General features: G+C 33.5%; 1 protein-coding gene across 1 annotated transcript in view; it reads left to right on the forward strand.

Moving 5' to 3' along the window:
- LOC135216771 (thyroid receptor-interacting protein 11-like) overlaps positions 1 to 24,098 on the forward strand; it is a 238,047-nt gene that overhangs the window by 192,177 nt on the left and 21,772 nt on the right. The window contains exons 9-18 of the mRNA XM_064252246.1: positions 197 to 326; positions 511 to 1,448; positions 1,623 to 1,775; positions 1,891 to 3,663; positions 3,856 to 4,035; positions 4,144 to 4,269; positions 6,272 to 6,465; positions 9,198 to 9,339; positions 9,602 to 9,727; positions 10,808 to 10,907. Of these exons, the coding sequence (XP_064108316.1) occupies positions 197 to 326; positions 511 to 1,448; positions 1,623 to 1,775; positions 1,891 to 3,663; positions 3,856 to 4,035; positions 4,144 to 4,269; positions 6,272 to 6,465; positions 9,198 to 9,339; positions 9,602 to 9,727; positions 10,808 to 10,907 (3,862 nt within the window). The remainder of the gene's footprint in view (positions 1 to 196; positions 327 to 510; positions 1,449 to 1,622; positions 1,776 to 1,890; positions 3,664 to 3,855; positions 4,036 to 4,143; positions 4,270 to 6,271; positions 6,466 to 9,197; positions 9,340 to 9,601; positions 9,728 to 10,807; positions 10,908 to 24,098) is intronic.

Raw genomic sequence — 24,098 nt, forward strand, 5'->3', positions numbered from 1 at the left:
GTTTTCATATACCTCTTGAACTGCATGGATTTTTCCCTCCTCCCATTTTCCTGATTCTTATAACATCTCTCTTTTAGAAGCAGTTAGATGCTTGACCTTTAGTCTTCACATAAAAAATGAGTATATTCATGATTGTAATCGTTTTACATTTTTCCTCTTCAAACCAAATGTATTAAACGAAATGTTATGTTTATAGGATGAAGATACTAATCAGTTACAAAATAAACTGATGGCGCTTACGGATGAGTGTTCGAGGTTAAAGGAAGAGAATGATCAGTATTTGAAAAACTTGGAGGAGATTGACGTCCAGCATGAAGCAGCAGTCCGTACGTTTTATATTGTTAATTATCCACCACTGTATTATGGCTGTTGGAATGTAGGTTGCAGTATTCATATGCAGTAGTATATTTGTGTAGTTGGAATATTTTTGTTGCATTGGATATGTAATATTGCTGAATTGAACTGCCAACATTGGTTTTAATGAATTGATTAAGCCTTTTTTCATTGCAGAAGTACTTTTAAAGAAGAAGGAAAGCCTTCAAGTGGAATTAAAAGCTAGTAAGGTAGCATATGATTCACTCGCAGAACAGGTGGGACAGAATCAAAAGCCGCCACCAGAGACAGAGCTTCAGATGTTGAAGTCTGAATTGAATAGCTTCAAAGAGAACAACAATTCTCTTAGTTCTGTGAAAGAAGAGCTTGAAACTGTTACACGTGATAAAAATGAACTAAATTCTCAGCTAACACTTCTTAAAGACCAGTTACAACAATTATCTTTAGATAGAGACCAATTATTTAACGAGAATGAAATGCTCAAGAAAGACAAAGGAGAAGAGAGTGACTTGTGTGCTTCAAAGGACTTGCAGCAGCAAAATTTAGAACTTGAGAAAGTTGAAAAACAGTGTTTAGAGTTACAGAATTTAAATGCTCAGCTAAATTCATCCTTAGAGGAAATTACAAAAGAAATGAAAGATCTAAAATTGTCAGAGGCAACCCTTAAAGAATTGCTGAGTGCAAGTGAGGAGAAGAGGCTAAAGGCAGAAACTGAAATTACTTCCTTAAATACTAAGGTTAACACCTTGACAGGAGAACTGTCGAAATTCTCTACAAATGAAAATGAGAGAAAACTAACTGAAGAGAAAATGATAGAGGGTCAACATCAATTAAAAACCTTAGAGGCAAAAATACTGGCAAATGAAAATGAGAAGAAGACTCTTGATGATTCTTTCAGGACTCTACATCGAGAAATGCAAGATGCTAAGTCACAGGCTGAGATATTAGAATCAGAGCTACAGGCTAAAGTCCAAGAGCTAGAAATATCAAATGAAAGTATTTCAGAATTACAAACCAAGTCTAAGCACATGGAAGCTGAAATCTCTAAACTTCGAAAGCATAAAAAGGAAGACCATGATCAGTTGAGGAAAATTTTGACATCCAATAATGTTGAAGTAAGGAACTCCAATTATTTTGATATCCAGTTGTTATTGTTTGAAACTAATATTTCTCAGAGATTCTTTGGAAATTTACTGCATTTTGGGTTTGCATGTTTTTAAGGCTGGGTAGTACGTACCAGTGTTTATACCTAGTCATGAATAATAGTTTTATTTCATTTATTTTTACAGGTTACTGGAAACATTGGAACAGATATCCACAAGATTGCAGAACTTGTTAAAGATAGTGTGTGGCAGCGAGACACCCTCGAACGTCATGTTTCAACTCTTGCACAAGAGCTGAGGGAGAAAAAGGAACAACTACAAGAAGGAGAAACAGCAAGGGTAAGTGATTTGTGTTTGAATTATTTACAGATTTTAGTTTGCAGTGGTTTAGTGGATTCTTAAAATCCTCTTGTTTTGACTGGAAATTATGCTTCTTGCTCTCTTGTTTTTTCAGATTGAGCTAGAGAGAGAATGTGAGGATCTTCGGGATCAGTTAGAGGAAATACAAAAGGGAGTTAGGCCACAGCCAGAAGGCAGTAGTCGAGGTCTCCCAACCATAGAAGAGGAATCGGAGGGATGTGCTGATGGGGATGGAGAAGCATCTGTCATTGCACAGGCAGAGGGAAGAGAGCAGGTGAAAGATAGTACTGAGTTTTTGCAGCAAGAGAATGCCAGTCAGATAGAGGCCCTACAAGCACAAGTTGAAGCCTTGTCAGAAGCTCGTAGAAATCTTGAGACAGAGGTTGCAAATATGCGATCTGAAAGAGAAACTCTTCAGGGGCAACTTCGGGAATCTGAGGGTAGGACAGGTAACTTGTTAAACCTGGAAACTGAAGCAGCATCATTGCGTGCAGAAAAAAATGTGTTGGAGATGCGCTTGTCTTCGTTGACACAGCAAGTTGACCTGGAAACTGTAACGCTCAAAGATGAGAGGGATACTCTGGAAGAGCAGGTAACTAATTTGGAGCAGCATATTTCTAGGCTTCAAGCAGAAATGACTCTTAATAAACATGAAAGAGATTCAATTGGCCAGCAGCTCCTAACACAGTATGAAATTCAGGAGAATAGGGACGCTACCATAAGAGTTTTAGAGACAGAATTAGAAGGTCTCAGGAGCCAGCTGCGGGATAGGTTTTCAGAAAGTAACTCGCATTCTGATGTCATATCACATCTTCAAGCCAAGGAAACAAAGCTTGCAGATGAGGTGAATAATCTTCGATCGCAACTGATATTCAAAGAAGACAAGATAGACGAATTAAATCAAGTTTTGGAAGAATTAGGGAAAATTTTTCATGCTGTAAGTTCAAATCCAGATAAAGTGTACGCTCATATTAGAAACACTTACAAGACGCTACAAGATCAACTTTGTGAACAGAAACTGAGAGTTGAAGAATTGGAAATATCTTTGCAAAATGAGAAAGATCAAAGCAATAAAAATGATTCATTACTTGAATCTCAATGTTCTTTGAGAGAAGAGAGAGAATTAGAAGCAAACATACTAAAAGAGAAATTAGAAAAAAGTGAGATGGAAGTCTTTCAGCTAAGAGAAAAAGTAGAAGAACTCACTTTTGGTGAGTCTAATTTGAAAGAAAATGAACTTGCAAATTTGCAAAAACAACTGAAGGAATTGGAAACAGAAAAAAATTTAGCTTTGTCCAATCTTGCCCAAAGCACTAGTGGGTTGGATATCATTAAAAAAGAGAATTCCTTGCTTTTGGAATCAGTTGCAAAGAGTAAAGAGATAGAGTTGCATTTCCAGGAAGAGAGAGAACTTTCATTTACAAATTATGAAAAGCAAATTGCTGAACTTGGTAAACTGAATCAGGAAATGGAGGAGCAGATACAAGAATTAAGGAAGAAGCATAACTGTGAGATACAAGAGAAGGAACTGAATATTTTCACACTGAAAGATCAACTGTCTGAGTTACAGAAAGGGAATAGTACTATGGAGGCATTTACTTCAGAAAAAGAAAGTCTTATCCAACAAGAAAAAATACTTAAAAGTGAAAATGACCGTCTTCTTCAAGAAAATAAAATATTACTTGAAGAAAAAAATAAATTGCTTAGTGAAAATAAGGAATCCATGTCAGCTAGAGATCTAGCAGTTCAACAGTACTCCAGTTTCCAGGCAGAGAGGGATCAAATGATAGCAACCATTACACAGAAGCATCAGGAAAGTGTCACATACCATACAGAAATCCAGCGCTTGATGCAGGTTCTAAATCAGGTAAATTTTTTTTTTTTTTGAATTTTCCAATGTGTTTTGTGCTTTGAATTTTTGCTAATCCATTCTTAGAAGTTTCATAAACTGATAAACTAGAATTAATTTAGAACAGTAACATCATTGTTAGTGTGTCAGCTCTCAGTGTATTTATTTGTGTAAATATAAGGCATTTTCTTAAAATCTTTTACATTGCAGACAGTTCAGTCATCAACTGAGGAGAAAAATGCTCTGACATCACAACTTACAGATACTAAATCATCTTTGAATAAAAGCCAAGTTCAGATTGCAGATCTTAGAGAGGAGCTAGAAGGCCTTAAGAAAATAAAAGATGACCTTCAGAAAAATGTTGCTGAGGACATTGTCAAAAAAACTGAGGTAAAACAGTGCACTTTTACTTCATAATTGAGTGTTTTATCTTATATAAAAATACAGAAGGAAAATTTTACACCTCTGAAATGTTAATCTTGTGTAATTGTGGTACAGATTTCTGGTCTTCGTAAGGAAATGGAAGTTCTTCAGGCTAAATTTACAAGTTTAGAGCAGGAGAGAGATCAGCTTCGCATAGCCAATGCACACTTCAATACTCAGTATCAGGATCAAAGCAAGGAGGTAAGGCTAATAAATAAATACTAAGTGTATAGTGGACCTCTACAATGTCACTTGATTCTATATTTTGCCAGATGTATTTTGTTGCAAGTAATTTTTTTATATTTGTGAGGCTTAGGTGACATTTTTGGGCTATACACACACTGAATATTTTGCATTGTGATCTGTAAATACTGTTCATTGTGCCAGTAATGCGATAGTATATTCTTTTTGCTTAACAATTGTTATGATGATGTAATTAAGAGAAGAAAGTAAAATCTGAACTTATTAATAAAACAAATTCTTTGAGAATTGAATGAATTAGCTCAATTGTCTGATTAAGCTACTTAATATGTACATACTATATGTTAGTATGTTATGAATTAAGTTTATTTGAATAATGGTCACATATTTATATTTAAAGATTATAAACCTGTTAGAAGTAAATAAAGAATGCAAAGAGGATATATGTTCTTAATTGTATTCAGTTTTTGTTGTAGTTCAATTTTATATATATACAGTGGACCCCTGTATTTGCGGACGATGCGTACCAGACCCCCCTCCCCCATGCGAATAGTTAAAATCCATGAATACTTAGAACCCCCTCCAAACATGCGTATAACTGCCTATCTTGAAAGTTCAAATACTACCAAATATATACCTTAGATAACATCCTACATCAAATATACCTTAGATTATTATCCTAATACTGTATTAATCTTTGAAATTCTATTATAGTATCATTTCAAAGTCATCTTAAACATCAGTACCTTTAAAATATATACATACATGCTTCTAACTCTTCTAGCCAAAACAGAGAAAGAGAGAGTGTGTTACCACTATGACATATCTTGTACTGGGCAAGAGAGAGACAGATAGAGAGAGAGTTTATCTCTTTAATCTCTCATGAGTGTTTATGTATTTCTCTTTACTAGCGACTGACATCAAAATAATTCATATTTTTGTTTTTTGTCTTTCAATGATGTATTACCTTTACTAGCCTCTTTTAAAACACCATGAACACACACACAAACAGTGTGCATGTGTGTTAATACCAGTTGGTCAAAGAGACTCAAATTAGCCGTACATATCTTTTCCTGAGAGAGAGAGAGAGAGAGAGAGAGAGAGAGAGAGAGAGAGAGAGAGAGAGAGAGAGAGAGAGAGAGATTTTTCAGTGTATCCTTTGACTGCCAAGTTGGCAACAATTGGACCCACAAGTTGGCAACACTGACCATCTACCCTCGCTGTCAGGTTTTTGACATTTCTTACAGGCTCACCCTCCCCTTCTCCAAGTTTTTCACCAAAAGATCAGGTTTCCCTTATTTTTACATAATTTATTAATTTATAAACTAAAATCTTACTAACTCACAAAGTATTATCTTTAATGAATTGATATTATTGCTGTTTACTACATTAGTATTATTATTTGAAAATTAACCTTATACTTTAGTATTAATATTTGAGAATTAGGTAATCATTTATTTATCATACAAAAAACATACGTACATCTTGGTAAGAGAGAGAGAGAGAGAGAAATTATGATTTTTGTTATTTAATATCATTTAATCTTATTAAACTTAATACGTACAGCATTGATCATTATTAGTAATATTTGAAAATTAGTAAATCAATTTTGTATCATGAAGATGTATTTACATGAAAATAACATCAAAATACACTAATTAGTGACTATTTATCGACGGAAAAGACTGCAACTTGCCAGATTTTTCCTGAATAATTTATAGATAGGCTCAGCAGAAAAATTTTTTAATAGGCGAGTCCACAAATTGTAAGAATGTGAATACGAGGATTAACTGTATATATGTAGAATGCTACCATACAGTTTTTGCTGGAATTATTAGTAAGTATTTTATGAAAGCACTTTTCAGGTTGGCATTTTATTTTACATGGAACAGGCTAATTACAATAACAATAGTTTTTGTGTATTTTCACCATATATACTAACCTTTGGATGAACTATGTATTCTACATATGGATTTTTCCTCACAACAAACATTTTTTCCAGTTGAGTAATCTTCGAGAAAAGGAGTCAAAATTATCTACAGAATGTGAACGTCTTCGGCAGCACTTAGTAACTGTAGAAGAATCTTACACAGCTGAAGCCATCAAAGCTGAGGAACGAGAAAATACCCTAAGGTCTACTCTTGGTAAAATGGAAGAAAAACTGAATAATCACTCTACATTTTATAATTCAGCCAGGTAAGATTTACTGTTCATTTTCATAGTATATTGACATAAATTACTTTTTTCACTGGTTATTTGGTTAACTGGTTGGCTTCATGGTTTGTTGTAAAACATTTTCTTTATTTAACTTATGATGGTGGCACAAGTTGTTGGCATTTTCCTTATCTAATCTTGGATAAAATTTTAAATTATATTTGTTAATCTAGGATCTGTAACAATATAGCGAGTTATTCAAGTTTTACAGTATGTACAGAGTCTTAATGATTTTGTTGTGAACATTTTAACGAACATTAGCATTACTGTAGTTGACTGGTTTTTATTTATTGACATCATAATAGAACAACCACTTTCTTAAACAAAAATTTTGTAGTCCAGTGCATTAAGTTCAACAGTAAACCCAGTCTATTGGAAATAGTTATTAAGGGGGCCGGCCGGCTAATGCCATTCTTTAAGGACAGGACTTTGATATTCATACCACTTAATAAGGTGACTTGGGACATCTCCAAACCGCATATGATTTTCGCTTCTGACCTTCGGTTTGGTGACGCCAGGGCGATTTATCCCGAAAATAACCATTTTTCAAATTCTATCTCCTCCCTTGATATTTAATGTTAAGACCTGGGATTACTACCATATATAGACCTGATGTAGACCTCCAATTGAATAAGGAGTTTTTTTTCTAAAAGTCATTTGTTTTCTAGATATTAATTTTTCATTATGGTAAAAAAATAAACCCTATAAATTAGAAAAACAAAATTTATAAAAAAAAGACGAAACAAAAATTGGAAAAAAAGGCTTCATTTGATTGTTCTATAATGTCTTTCTGAGTTATATACCAAATTCCAATTTTATAGCTTTAAAACTAAGTGAGAAGATAGATTTTGAAGGTCAATAACTATAGTTTTGAGATACGGGCGTTCAAAGTTTTTCTTCGTATTTTTATAACGACAATGTTAATAAATAATGATTATTATGAATGTATATTTCTTTTTTGTGTATTAATAAACCAAAACTATTTTGTTTATCATAATTTAATCATAAATGATGATCCCTTTGCTCATATATCATAACTTGGGGCACTGCGTCAGGCAAGACGGGGCACTCCTTCCTTCGCAACTCTCTCTCTCTCCTTCACTAACTCGGCTTATTACAGCAAATTTTCTTCTTCTGTATGTTAGCTACATGTTTTCCTAGTATTTTCCGGTTTGGCATGATGAAATTCTTGCCGAAACAAAGATAAGCAAACGTAAATGCAAGAGAATGTCAAGAGGTGAAATTTGAAGTTGTACTCTCTTTTTATAAAGGCAATGTTAATAAATCATGATTATTATGAATTCCATATTCCTTTTTGGGTATTAATAAACCAAAACTATGTTATTTATCCTAAATTAAGATCCCTTTGCTCAAAGATCATAGCCTGGGGGACAGTGTGACGTGTGCTTCAGGCAAGACGGGGGCGTTTACTTACTACGCAACCCTCCCTCTCTCTCTCTCTCTCTCTTCACTAACTACGCTAATATCACATATATGTATTATGATATTCTGTAATCGTATTAGAGCGAATTTTCTTCGTCTTTATGTTAGCGAGATGTTTTCCTTGTCTTTTCCTCATTGGCATGATGAAATTCTTGCCGAAACATAGATAAACACAAGTAAAAGCAAGCGAATGTCGGAGAAGAAATTTGAACGTGTAGACTACTTGAAGTATGTGCTGACGCTGAATCATGGGATACTCCCCGAGTCCCCTCTGTGACTCACGGAATCACTACAGATGCCATTTCTCACAATTTCTTTGACAATAATTATCAAAATTGACGATAACAGAAGAAATATTGCATTTTCTTGTACGGATGAATGTTTTAGGCTTATTGAGTTATGTTTACTAATTACCCTGTAACTACGAAAGTATGAGGAATTTTGACGAAATATTTCGTATACGTATTCTCAATAGCCATATGAAGCTCCATGAATTTTTTCATGACTGCATTTTTTGCCCTATACCCTCATATATAAGGGTTCCGGCCGGCCCCCTTAAAATATGTTTAATTTCTTTCCAAAGTCAACCAACCATCCAAGAGACATTTGGAATTTTCATTTGAAATGCTTGAACATACCTAGATAAATGAAATGCTAATAATTTAGTGTGGGTGCTTATGCTATAGGATGTAAATGGGGTCACATATTTTGTTGTAAGCTTCCCAGTTTGAAAAGGATGAACTGTCCCCCAGATGGATTAAATCATTTTTGAGAGCTGCTAGACTATCTTTCAAATATGGTTGGTTAGAGCATTGTTTTCTTAAAGTAGTTTTAGCTTTGCGTCATGGCTGAAAAAGTCATGGCAGTATAATATAAAATTGATCAAACATTTATAATAGAAAGTGCGTTATGCTGGAAACAATGTTTAGTAATAAAGTTTTTCAGGTCATAGCAGGTAGAGATTGTAAATCAAATGTTTCAGTACACATCTTATATTGTTATCATTTATTTTTCATTTAATGTGTTTATTAATCAAATATCAAAGGTTGTGTTGATGATTATTAATCATATATCAAAAGTTGTGTTGATGATAACTATATCAAAATAGTTTTAATGAGCAAAATAGACTATTAACTAGCATGTTCAGTACCTACAGTCCAACTGAGAGAAATTAAATGACTTTATACATTACTTTTTAGTAGGGTATCGTTAGTTTAAATATCTGCTTTAGATGTTCAATTTTAAGGTCGTTATGTGTTTTGCTATTGCAGCCAACGAGCAAGTGTTCAGGTGGAGTCTCTTCAAGAGCAGCTTCGAGAATTGTCTAGTAAAAGAGATGATGCAATACTTCGTCTACATGCAGCTGAGGAAGCTGCTGAACAACACCAACATTCCCTTGCAACACTTCAGCAGGTTAGTTTACGGGCATTTGTAGTTGTAAGAAAGTACTAGTACTAATTCCTTTTTGTGTAAACTTTAGTTTAAAAAATAAGGCTCAATTTTGACTCTATGTACTTAACAAGGAAAATAAGATGTTAGTCGAAGTCAATGGGGAAATTTATCAATTATTTGCCTTGTCATCAAATTTTATTTCATGATTTTAAAATTTTGATGAAGATTTTTCCTCAAGTTGACTGAGTTTAGTTTATCACACTGCTTTTTTTTGGCATTATAGGTGCTACAGGATTTCCAGAAGGGCCAGGCACGAGAGATTGCTGAAGCAACTGAGAGAACAAGAAGGCAGTTGGAGGATGAACAAGATAAGAGCAGATCACTGTCAACGCAAGTTGATAACTTGAAGGTAACAATGTCTGTGATTCACTATAGAAACCAGATTTTAGAATGTCTTTAGCAACATCATCTAGGGTAAAGGCTGGAGAGATGTATTTCATTCTAGATGATAGACTGACGAAAGTTTAGCCTTGTACAGTAGAATTATATTTGCCTTAAAACATTCTGATGAATTTTTAGTGATCACAGATTAAATGTGCATGCAAATATTGAATTATGGTATCTTGATTTGAGATTAGATTTTGATTAGAAACTATTATTAACCTTTGAAATGTAGTACATATGAATACAATATAGAGAAATATACTGTATTTCAAAGGTTAATAATAGATTCCAATTAAAATCTAATCTCAAATCAAGCTACCATAATTCAATATTTGCATGCACAATTTTTCAATTCATATAGGGCTGGCTTAGCTTAACTTGGAGTTCCAAATTATGCCGCTTATCTAGAATCTTTTGAGTCACTTAGGAGACCATTTTTTGGAGTGACCTGAAATGTGTCACAGCAGCCTTACTGCAGTGTTAAAGGTTCTTGCTAACACTCCAGTGGCCTCAGCATTCTTTGACTTTTTGTGTACCCCTTTGCTCTCTCTTTACTAGACTGACCTTTTTCTTATGCTAATGAGCATGTAGAAATTTAACTTGGCTTTCTGATTTAAGTACTACTATTTAAAAATTACAGATGTTGATATAATTTTAATGCAATACGTGTACATACACATTGTACAGGTTTGTTCACAAATCCAAAGGGTATGTTTTTATGAGATTACTCTTTTTTTGCACAAGATATGGGAAACTCAATGTCTAAAACGTATTCCTCTAAGATAGCAGTCATGTCCATGGATGCTCCTATTACTAGAGAAGTAATGTAAACTATATATTCGAAAAAGGCTGATTGAAAATATTAATGAAGATAGGGAGAAAATTTTAGTAAAAGAAGTTATCATATATTAGCATGAGAAAATTTAAGTAAAAAACATTATCATTTAGTAACATAACAACATTAAAGAAATTTTATTTTAGCAATAGTCTGTATTTGATTACTTGTTTTGTGAGGGCAAGTCATATTTTTTTCATTATGTATCAGGCTCAGTTAGCTGAGGTCCAGAGTGCTTTGGCAGCTGCATCAAGACTTGGGGAACAGCTAGACAAGAAAGAGCAGATGATTGTGGCACTCAAAGCACAAGGTACTGTTTTTGAACATCTTCTTAACTTAGTAAATAGTTCAACTTACACGTATTAAAAGAGCATTTCTTGACTTTATTAGTTGAATTATATATACCATTTTTTTTCATAACTTGAAGAGTAAAACTTTCTCAGATTAATTGGTAATATTATTTTCACACTTTCATTTGGTGTGTATTTTACCTTCATGATGTAATTGCTTATGAAAGAAAAAAATTACACTTTTGTGAAGCAAGAAATGCTTTGTTCTTTGCAATACATATTTTATTTTAAATCGCATGACTTTGACCCAAATGAAAGTCAGTTTGTTCAGAAATTTTTTGTATGCCCTTTTCTACCTTAAAGGCTTGAAGTGAATGCATGCATTTTATATGAATTATTGGAATTATATAGGACTGCTTCTCAGTTTATGAATTTACATTTAATTATAAGTTTATGCAATAAATCACCTACATGTATCAAAGCATCCAACCTGTTTGGTATTAAAAATGCATTAAAATTTTTCTACTTGCTAGTTAAGATGTATTTGTGAAACAGCACTTATCAAATAGATTTTGTTATACCCAAGCCTTGGATACTTCAGAACAGGAATGCACATCCATGAATATATTGCCAGCCTTTTTAAGTGAAGACTGACTCTGAGCAGCTTAAATACCTTTGTCTGGCATAATTTTAGGAAAGGGGTAGTATATCTAATATCATCACTGTAAGCAGTAAATCTATTTTTTAGAAGAGTAGGTTTAGGGATCATGATACACAGAAGTTGGGAAGCATTCAGTGCTTCGAAGCACTGTAATTGCACGTACGTAATAAGGAACCTTATAGTTTTTAGGAATCATACCTTAACACATTTTGAGTTGCAATTTTGCAATTCACAGATTTTTGTAAACTGCTGCATTTCATCACAAGTTGAGTAAATACGTAGTCTAAAGCTTGATTGTTACATGAAATTAGTTATGAATTTTCTCAAAAGGTTGAGTAGTACACGGCAAAGATCTATGCTTCAGATCTGACGTGGTATATACATATACATATATAGTGTGTGTTTGTGTGTGTAAGAGTGTGTAAGATACTGCGTACTTACCTAGAGGGAACAAAACAATGAGAATGTAAGAGGTAAGGTAGCAATTTAATTAAACAAAAGAACAAACAGAAAACAAGCTGTAATAGATGTATGAAGTTACGTATTGCACCAAGATACATACTGTACAATGCTGCAATATTTGACTAATTTTGGCCTTTGTAAGTTCAGGTTAGCCAGTTTTTCTTGTGAAAGTGAGGGTTTTATTGTAGTTGAAGAGAGTACCAGGTCACTGCATCAAAGACCCATATAGTGAGGTTTTATTGTAGTGTATATTCATTTTACACTGATTATAATGAAAATTTCATGCTTGCATGATATATTGTATATGTATATAGTTGATATATTGTTTCCACATATAGAAAATGTTTTATAATACATAGTATATACTACACAGTTGGTGGTATGTGTGTTGTCTATGAATGTAAATATGAATATGTTTTACAGTATGTTGTAAGGGAGTATTGTGCACATTCATATCTATATTCATTAGTGTGATCATACACCCCTTTATGCAAAGATTAATTATGTATTAAGGGGTTTAAACCTCCACATCCCCTCATTATTCACATATCCTGCATTCTGTTATGAAAATCCAAAATATAGGTCTCCGTAAAATAGAATATCAACAAATGCAGATCATTTTATAATTTTGTAAATGTTTATGCTGTATTGCCTAACTGATTAAGAGAATTTTTTTCGATAAGGTAGTGCTGAATGTAAATATTATCACCATCATTGTAAATGTGACTTCAGGCAGCGTCTGTCACTAAGATTATCTTCAGGGAATGTGTACCACTCTAGTAAATGATTTTAGACAAGTTTGAATGAATAATTATTGAAAGAAAATTACTTTTCACACTTGATAAGAAACTATGCTTTTCAGAGCTCTGATCTTAAATTCATTCATTGTACGTATAACTTGTATGCCTTTGCTCCTTTTACACCTTATAATATAGATGTATGTAGTACAGAGGAAGGAAGAGAAAAGGGGAAGGAGAAAAGGTGCAGGAATAAGATTACACTTATTAAAGAACTCGGTAAGGTTCAGGGAGGTGAATCCTCATCTAAGATATTTTTATTCAAAAAGAAATTTTAAATACAAACATCCACCACCTTTCACAGTTACAGCTAACAGAATTTTGAGTCACAAGTTGTAAACATAACACTTCCTCCTGCGCTAGAATTACCTATGTCTTGGATTATGCATAAAATACCCCTGCGCATCACAAGCAATGCGCAGTAGATTAATATTGCATCTGTTTTCACAGCAGCTTTGTTTTGCAATATAATCAGCATTTCAAAGTATTGAAAACAAAGACTTTCTATTGTCCTAAAAACCCTTATATTAAGCAATTTGTTAATTTTTCATACCTCTGATTATTAAACTGGCTTAAATGAACAAGTATGTTTGGTCCCTGCTTCATTAGAAATTAAAGGAAGTGAAATGATAATGCTGATAAAGCAGCCAGTGCTGCAGTCACTATGACTAGATTAAATATACCCAGTCTTGTCAGTAATTTGTTACTATCTGTAAAACATGTCGTGTTTAGTAAATATTAGGCATTGTTGAATAATGAATGAACAAATATTAATGCAGATTCAACTAAATTTTATTTTGTGGGTTTTTTCATAGCAAATAGAACTTCACATATAAATAATTTGGCCTGTTGTTGAGTTAAACTATGTATTTTCTGCAAATTACATGTAGATTGCAAACAGCTTGTGAACTTGAGGGAATGAGGAGGTTTAGAGTTTATAACACTAAATAGTAAATTCATTTAACCATGATTCTCTCTAATTAAAGCCATTGTGAGATGTAGGGTATTAATTTTTATGTGTGTATGTACAGTATATAGGAGAATAGGCCAGCTGAAACATTAATAGCTAGTGCTCAGGAAGCATGATGATTGATAGCCTGGTTGTAACTCGAGGTGATCGGGCTTTCTGGTTTGGGTGGGGCCATAGACATAGGCACAGGCACGCACTGATTGCTGGCTTCTCAAAGATAAGTGGTGATTGGTCCGCTACCTGCAATGTAAGGAAATCTCAGGGAAGTCAGGGAGTATACAGACCGACCAAATATCAGCTGGTAAATTTGGGCTCTGTTAAAAGTTTGCCCCAAATTTCCAACTGGTATTGTGTTGAGCTGTTGTGAACCTCACATCTGGTGTGACACCTGGTGGTATTTTGTGCACTCCTCTTCCTCCTACTACTCTCACCTGATCACATTAAGCTCAACCCATCATCCACTACCTTCTTCACATGCTCTGCCTTTCAAGCAACATTATTTTTTTTATTAGTTAATTTTTATTTTTGCTGTACACTTAATGCTGCATGCTTGCTTACTCTTAGTATTTTGTTTTTGTGTAAATGATTTTGCATTTTTATGACAAAGGTTTTGCCTACTTGTGTGTAAAATATTTTGTTACTTCTAATGTTAAAATAATTTTACAAATTTACAGTACATAGCTTCACTGTAGAGCTGTGCTATCCACTTCTGTTATATTTGATAAATATTTTAGTCGTACAAGAGACCGTATGACAGTTTCAAGGGTAATGTCAAAAATAGTTTTACCATTAGCTTTTTATTATTAGGTTACTATTTACATTAAATGAAAAAATTTCAACATAGGATGAGAGTTGGTTTTCGGGTGAAAGTATTCATGAGACATTTTATTAAGTGTGTTTTGTCACTCGCTATTTTATTCCCTTATATTTTTCTAATATCCAGAACTATTATATTTGTTTGAAAAGCCATTGAGAACAGTAATTATTGATGATCAGGATAGGAACCGTGTTGTCAATAGGATATAAAACTCCGATTGTTTTTATTCCTTAGGATTTATTAATAGAGGTAGTTTTTTTATGTAAACAAGTCCTCTTAAAAGAAGTTAGTTTTGGTATGTGTAAAGACTGGTGCATTCCATTGACTAACTTCAGAAAGGATAAGGAACATAAGAAGGATGATATTTAGCTGATGTGATTTAATTCCTCCCACTTCATATAATGTCTCTCTTGTTTTTGTTATATTTGTACATTATGGGATTAGAAATACAAAAGTAAGGAATTGTATGCAGAACTGCAAGAATTTGTATGAATTACAAGCCATTGCATTACTATAGCCTGTTCCTTTATTACTATGAAGGATAGAATGACCTGAGCTTATGTAGGAAGACAAAGCTCCAGAAGGGTAAGAAATGTTTTAAGTTGGACATAACTCCATTTTCCCTCATACATATGTCAGCCCATGCCTTTACTCTCAAGTGGTAACACATTTCAGCTTTGTGATAATTATCATACCTATGAATCATTTTATCCCTTTCATTGCACGTGATTTTTTTATTTGCTTATATTCTGACCAAGTAGATAAAAGATTTTATATACCTCAGGAGAATAGCCACCAAAATTCAAATGAATCACACATTCTACTCATTTTCCAAGTGAGAAGGCAAAACTTAGCTTTCGTTCCACATGCCTTACTAAAATGGACAACCTTACTAACTTTATCATTTCCATGGTAGCTAATGGTTTTTGCCTTCAATTTTACTGTCAACAGTGATAAATTGGTTAGATTAATAGTAGTATGACCTTGCTATGAAAAGTACTCTGTACTTTAGTGTCCTCCCAAACTGGATAATATTAAGCCCTTCTGTAACAAAGTAATGGTCTATGTCTCTTGCAAACAGACAAAAAATCATAAAAAACTAGATTTTTTAAAATAAATCATTAGCCAGTGTCAAAAACCCATTTCTTTTATTTTGTGGATGCTAAAATATTGGATGTAATGAAGGGTAAATTTCCAGTTGGGGATGGTTTTCAACCTTCTGGTAGCTGAAGTAGTGCCTCATTCTTTTGTAAATTATTAAATTAATATAAAGTTATGAAATAACAGGTTGTGGTAAGACAATGATTTGTAGCAATGATAAACTACTTTTGTTCTGAAAAAGTTTTTTATTTTACTTTACCGATTGCATATATGTAACACCATTAAAAATCAGCGCTACTGTTTTATTGCATTCTCAATATTAACTGGTACACATATATATATATTTTTTTAGCTAAAAAGAGATCGTGACTTTAATGAATAATAACTTGATTTTGGTTTCACAACAAACCCATTACTTAAATTGCCTAGTTTGTTTGTCATGAAATGTTCATAAACAAAATTCATTTGACTGAAAGATTGATTGTAAGTGGGTAGTACTGTGCTTGTATATACAGATCCATAGGTGTCCAGTTGTCAAAACTGTTCATGCTTTGTTTGTCTCTGCTCTTGTGTGTTCATGATTATCATCCCAGGTACATAGTTGTAAGTTTTGAAGGATTACCTTTTAGCTCATGTTTCTCTGTTTTCCAGTAGCATTCTTTGCTTATAGCATTGTGCTTTTTATGTAATTCACTTACCATCTAGTCTGCTGAACTTGGATCGCAAATGAGCTGTTTCAGTTTATATGTTTGATTGTTTTTCTGATGAGTATTCAGGTACTTTTGTTCCGTTTTGTCAAAAAAAGAACGCCAGGGGATTTTCCCAATTCTTGTAAGTGTAGGTTTTCTATGCTTATAATTTGGTCTAGGTTGTTTTAGCTATATGTTGTGTGTTGTTAGGATGTTAGTGTTCTAATAACAAAAAGCTGAGCTGTTCCAATACTGAGGTCTTGAAACTCTTATGCACAAAAGACCAAACTACTTCAATACCAGGGGCCTTATTCATTCCCAGTAACCAGGACCAAAGCCCATCCTGCTCCAAGGACCTGAACTGCTCCAATATTAAGGGCCTAAGCCACTCTAGCACTAAGGAACTGAACCACTTCAGTACCAAAGACCCAGCCCATGCAAGTGCCAAGGGCCAGAGCAACTTCTGTACCAGGAGTAAGAGATCCAGCCTCTCCAGAGTATTACATAGAACACAACCAGAGACTCTGAGATGACCTTTAATCAATGACTCATGCTTCCAGATACTGTTCCATAGAGGAGGAGAGCTGTGCCACAGCCACAGCCAAGATGAAAGCTAGTCCAGCAATTAAACATGCAACCTCTCTTACACTCTGAAAAGCAGATGTTTAGCATCCTGTTTGCTGAAGCTATGTCCAATAAGATAGCCAGTGTCAAAGATAGAATGGCAAATAAACTTGCAGAGTCTATGATGAAAATATGTCCTCCTTAGATCTTTCTTTCTTTCCTGCTTTATTTCTTCAGATTCCTCAGGAAAGTCAGATGCTATAAACCACTCAAGTAAGGATGAAAGAAAGTCAAAGTTTGTAGATACAATGACCAAGAGAGCTAGATTTGATTCAGACTTAAACAAAATTTGCACGGTGGACACTCATGAAATTGATAATTGAGTTTCATTGAGATGCTAGATTGGATATGAGGCATCTCTGATTTGGAGAGTCCTTAAAAACTGATAAAGGTGGTCTCGGCAGCCTTTTCTCTGGCTTTAAGCCTCCCATTCGCTGAAGCTGTTTGATATGATTGCCTATGTCAAAAGTAGAATGGTAGGCAAAGATATCAGCAGAGATTGTGAGATGTTCTTGATATCTCAACTCTTCATTCTTCCAGTTTGTAGACTAAAGAGTTTTACAAGAACTGTTATATTCCCGTACACATCTGTTGAAGAAGATGGATTCTGCTTAATAGTGAACAAATTCCAAACCTCTTACTTTACCACTAATGCTCAGGGTTCTGTTTCACAAACACAGCTGTGTGACCTTTAGACTGGTGGGTTATGATGCTCATAACTCAAGAACCAAGTAGATCTCACTACGTACAGTATTCTCAGTCAATAACACACATGCTCTACCCATGTAAGTTTAGATTTGAGTAATAGAAGTACTGCACTCAGGGCATGTTGTGGAACAAATATAATTTTTTGAAATGAAGATAATTATTATATACACAGCCCATTTCTTATATGCAGTGTGTCTCTCCCTATACCCCATGTTCTCTATCAAAGGTTCAGACTGCATGAAGAATCAGCTACATTGACAGTTGGGAACCAATAGATTTATCAACATAATTGCATCATTTGCAGAAATTTGTGAATATTTCATGACAAAAATGGGCAATATAAGTAATGGGTTTGTAAAAATGCAATTAATTTTGCATAATACATAATACACACTATTTGTAATGTATAGAAATAAATCATAACGTATCAGAAACTCCGTTGATAACATAAATCAATCTTCTTTGCAAAAGCCATTCTTTTCTTATTCTGTAGGTGTTAAATCTTATTTCTTATACAGGCAGTCCCGGGCTATTGGCAATCCAGGTTTATGGGCTTGTCTGGTGCTGAAAATCTGCCATTTTTGGCACCAAAATGCACCAATTTCCAGTTATCGGCTCTGATGATAACAGAGTACCTAACAGAGGTGCCATTGACCGGTTATTGGCAACACTAATTGGCAAAAGTAAACTTTTCGGTTATCAGCAATTTTTGCTTATCATCAAGCTGTCAGAACAGAACCCAGCTGATAACCGGGGACTGCGTGTATATGACTTGAAAATTTTAACCTCGTAACTTTAATCCGTTAAACCCTTCAGGACTCTTTTGGTAAATTTTGGTAAATGGTGAATTTTGCATACAGGAGTATTTTGGGAAAAAGGAAACAGCATGCATAATAGATCTGATAAAAATGTAATTTTAAAAGTATGGTACATAATTTTTTAACATAAGGAAGGTACATTTTCAACTGCATGATTATTTTACATATTTGCATTTTTTCCTTATCGTTATCTGTGGATTTATTTTAAAGGAATGCATACATATGATTTGTATTTTAGAGTGTACATACCAGTTTTAAATAACCAAACCAAATAACTTGTGTATTTATTCTTCATTGCATGTGTAACTCTTGTAAATAGAAGATAAGTTTCTTAACAGAAGTGTTTGCCACACCATTTCATTCCCCACACCTTATGTCTACTTATGATTGAGTAGTATCTCCTCTTATTCAGCACTTTAGTCATCATTTTATGTTCAGGAATCATATGTGAAACAAATTTTTGTGAGGATATATTTTACATTTTTATTATTTATTTAATTGGTGAAAAGATTATGAGATTATATTTCTTTCTTGTGTAGTTGCTGACCAGACACTTATTTCATAATTCTAAGAAGATTTGATTAAGTATATATTAAAGATTTCATTATTTTAAGAAGATAGGATAAAGTAAGTTAAAGAGCTGATATTGACAAGTAACCTTGTCAAATGTTGACTTTGGGATTGAGTTTTCTTTGTAGTTAAGAAATTCTGTTCCTACACAAAGTGTTTCTATATATGTGAGAATGCTTTTGTGTGCTACTAACGGCAGTGTAATTGACCACTTACTGAAATTTGAAAACAGCTTATCTCACTGTCATTCCAAGTAGATTTTCTATGCAGTACAGTTGTTGTCCAAATCCACCTTTGGAATTTGAAGTTATTCAACCTCTTTTACCTCTTGTAAGCTGGGACATCTGATAAACAGTATATTATGAAAATGGTATGGTACTAAAATTCAGATATGGCTTATCTTTAACATAAAACTGGAGATGCTTTAATTCACAAGTAATTTTATTTCATCCTTAAAAACAGTTACAATATTTCTCATAACAAAAATGCATATACATATAGTTATCATTTTAACTTTTGTTTTATATTAAATAACCAAAATGCATAATAACAATTAACAAGCTATACATAGTTGCTTGTTAATTGAAAAATCTAACTACACTGAGTCTAATATAATTGATGAGTTTGTATTGCTGCTATGTTTTGAAAGTTTTAATACCTGTAAATCCTGTAACTGATGCATGCACCTTAGGGATTGTTGGTTTAATCTCACAAGGTAACGCTGAGCAGTTGAATAAGATCTCAGACTGCCTGGTGAGATTTCACAAATGGATCCCACTTCACGATTCTCACTACAATTAATACCACCATCTGGGTTCTCCATATCACCTTAGCTGCTGTTGCTTTATTCTTGCAAAACTATAATGCACGTTTGCACTGCATGATCTGGGTATGGTTAGCACCTAGTAACACCTTACACAAGTGTTTTTCAAACGTGTTGTGGATATTGAGTAAAAATGTGAAAAAAGTGACATAGAAGATTTATAAAGCATGCTCTTCACATAACCTGTAATACTCTTGTTTTATTTACAGAATGAAAGGTAAGTTGGTAAAAGTTATATATTAAAAGATATGTACTCTTATTTTTTATGCAGCGCTACACCTTTTAAAGCCAGTGAATACTGGGTGTGAAGTAAATGCTGAATTTAAGGAAACACTCAAATTTGCAGTTTTATAGAATTTTGTAACTAAGAATATTTTAGTTTTAATTCAAACCAGGTTGATAATGTATAGTTAGATTGTTATTTATGCACTTTTTAGTACATATACAGTAAGTATTCTTTATGTTAGAGATCTTGATATAAACTATTACAGTATATTTTACCATGGGTTTTGGTCAACAGTAGAGGGGAGTTGAATTATATTGTAATAATTTTCTTTTGTAGAGGGCATGAAGTAATTTGAGACTAGTTTTGTAAGTAGGAGTGAACTTATTGAACAGTTAGGGAAAATCAAGTCTTAATTGGTTTAGATACACTTCAAAATTCATTACTGAACAGGGTAGAATTAATTACATGATCTTGAAATTGCAAGTTTGATAATATAATTGGAAGAACATGATCACACTGAAAATTACCTTATTAAGCATTTGGCTGTATGTCATACAGGTACACAGAACCAATGTTTTCTCATTGTTTCCCCCTTTTTGTGGCATTAACAGCTGTTTGTGAGTACTGTACTCTTAATGTTGTTCTGTTAGTACAAAATAAAGGGCTCAAGTTTTTCATTAAAGATATTTGAATAGACCATATTTGATTTTTTTGTCTTGGTTAGTATTTGCTTGTAGTACCCATTTAAAAAACAAGCATGGCAGTTAATTGACAATCGATGAAAGTTGATAGGTTATCATAATTCTACATGGCTTTGCTTTTTCCTGAATCTTATTTTAATTGTGAATTAGGTAGAAGCTATCAGTGTTATGGAGCTCATATACTCCTAACAAATTTCACTGAGTCACCGCAAGTGAAATGTTCATAAAGTGTCCTGCCATGGTACAGTAAACCATGAATATGCATGACAGCTTTGTGCATGGCTGCAAGCCACCTTATGCTTGAGAGCTTGTAACTACAGTAGGCTGTGGTCTACTTATAGGAAAGCAAAGGGAGGTACTGTAACTTTTCATGCCTCAAGTTTTTATCTAAAAATGATTAGCTGGTACTGTAGTTCTTGGTCTCTTGCACGACTCCAAAATCAGGACATTGGCATACCAATTTCAAAGCATGACAGTTGCTGCAGAGGCTCTGGTTTACTGTCATGCTATAATCCAGCAGTGCAGCCTTAGCCAAGGACTTGGTTGGCCGAAGCTTAAACAACCCAGCAAGAGAAATGTGCAACAAAATGCATGTGCAAGTCTACGGGCTGGAGGTGTGAGTATTACATCAGGTACTGGTGTTGTGCATGAAGACCAGTGGCTGTGTAATACCCTCCCCACTACCCGTGAATCTCCTCTTCCTGCCCTGATCCCCCATCCCCTTTTATCACCTGTTGTATACCCAAACCTTGAGTAGTAAATGTAGACTTTGAATTAGTTCTGAATATTTGTATACTAGATATAATTTTTATTATGTTGATTTATAGTTTGTAGGACTTCTTTTATTATATTTTGTGTACTAGAGATAATTTTTATAGTTACCATTGGGATGTCATGTATCATTCAGTGCTACACGTATCCCCCCCTTTTTTTTACCAAGAGATTTTCTCCAATTTTTAATGCTGATATTGTTGTAGTACTTGCAGTAGTGTTTGCTTATTTGCTTGTTTTGATATTGACATAAAGTTATTTAAATATACTCGTATTTTAGCATGATTTAATATGAATATCGTTACTTTCTTCTCTTTGGAAAATTAATTATTTTTAAAGACAGTCATATGAGCACTGGAAATCCAACTAGAATCAGAGTATCATAAGAATTGAGTGTCCCAAGGATAACCAGGGTTGGTGCTGGGTGAACAGCTGCAGATGACTTTAGATATCAGGGTAAAATTTTGGTATTCTTTTAAAGTTTGTTCCAGTAAAAATAGTCTATAACATTGTTTATTTCTATGCAAGTAAATAACATAGAATTGCGTGCAAGGAGATATGTATTTTATGTACAAGAATATTACTGATGTTGTAAGTATCCCATTCATTTGAAACATGCTCAAAAAATAAAATTAGGTTCAGTATACATCTCTCTCCTGACTCATATCATCAGTAAAGTACAGTAATATTTAGCACATAACAGATTTTTTTTCTACTTTTCATCCAACCCAACCTTAAAAATGATACCAACCTGACTACTGTCTTATCCAGAATGAGACTTGAAGAAATCAAGAAAATTTCTTGGACATAATAAATGTGTAGTTTTTGTTAGAAAATTTAGTGCTATTGCAGAATCGTTATTAATGTTATTTGACACTACCCTGTGATCTGAACGACTTGGATTTCCATCCTCTTGGATTGTGAGAAAGATTAACTGAGGTATTGAATCATGCTTCAAATTTATCCAAAGTTATAGGCTCGGCATGAAATGAATGCTGACGTTTTATTATTGTTTTGTTACTGGACTGTGTAATTTCATATACGTACCTCATGTGTGTTGTTACCAACTATTCAGCAACTTCCAAATTACAAGATTGCTCTTAAATGTACAAGATATTTGTATTACACATACTTCATACTTTACATGTGGATTTATTGTCTAGGAGGAGATGCAAAAAGCTTCTGATTGATTAAGAAGGTTGTTCTTAATATAGAGATATTTTTAACACATTTTTGTAATAGTTTTTATTAGCACTTAATTACCATTAAGTAACTTCCTGAATTACTTAGAATTACTTTCGAGTACATGAACAAAGCCAAAGTCAATGGCAAAAAGACTCGAAATAATACTTTGAACACACCTTTAGTGTTTTATTGCTTATCAATTGAGAGTAAGCTAAAAATTCAATTTCTAGTTTTTATCTTTTTTCATTTGTTAAGCATGACACATACAGTTTTCTTACTACAGTATTAAGTGCATTACATTTAATGCTATTGTTTTTTATGTTGTGTTAAGATTAGTAGGGTTAGGAGCATTCACTCTTGACCTTGACCTATGTAATCTTGTACCTACATATTTCAGGTAGTCTTTAAAATTGAAATTTCAAATACTACATACTGTATTACTGATACGAAAGCCCTATCAGTGTTTCATTTAGCTATACACTGCACCATAGAAATACTAGAGTTTATTGTAAAAAATTATGTAAGAGTTGTATGTGAAAAAACTAATCCTTTAGTACATATAAAGTAATATCTTTTTGGTTATTTTTAATATGTATTTTGACTAATCTTCCATATTTTTACATTAATACTTGAGAATGATATAGCGCCCTTTTTTGATACCCTAAAAATGTGAAAACTGGTATAGTATCATCGACTCCTTGTCTTTCAAAATAAAACAATATTGCTTTTATTTAGAATTCTAGCTACATAATTAGTCAGCACAGCTTATGTCAGTCTTGAGACACTTATGAATTGAGTTGTCAATGGGTGAAAATAGTTTATAGTTGTCCTCTCAGGTCAGTATCTATTATTGGATGGAGCTCCTTATCATATCATACGTAATTGCTGCTTGTGTTGTGGTAGAAACAGGTATTGAGAAGCAAGTAAAAATAGATTAGCAGTAGTACTAGTATACATGATGTTCACTAAGGTTTAGACAACTGGTAAATAAGAGTATCTCAACAAGTGAATTAAGCAAAAATTGTTTTTGTTGAAAACCTGTAGTACAGCTGTATGCAGCAGAGATATGAAGGCTTCCAATGAAAATAAGGAATGCCTTGAAGAGTTGTGGTTAGAGAATGCTAAGATTCATGGCTGGAGTGCAATGGGGAAAGAGTTAGAAGTACGTATTTAATTAGGAAAGTGCAGTACTGCACATGTCAACAGCAGGATGAGGACCAATAGTGAAAAAAGAATACCTTCATAGTTAAAAAATTATATTTAAAAAAGTCATGGAAGAAAGATGTAG

This window comes from Macrobrachium nipponense, chromosome 6 (genome assembly GCF_015104395.2).
Source record: "Macrobrachium nipponense isolate FS-2020 chromosome 6, ASM1510439v2, whole genome shotgun sequence".
NCBI classification, from domain to species: domain Eukaryota; kingdom Metazoa; phylum Arthropoda; class Malacostraca; order Decapoda; family Palaemonidae; genus Macrobrachium; species Macrobrachium nipponense.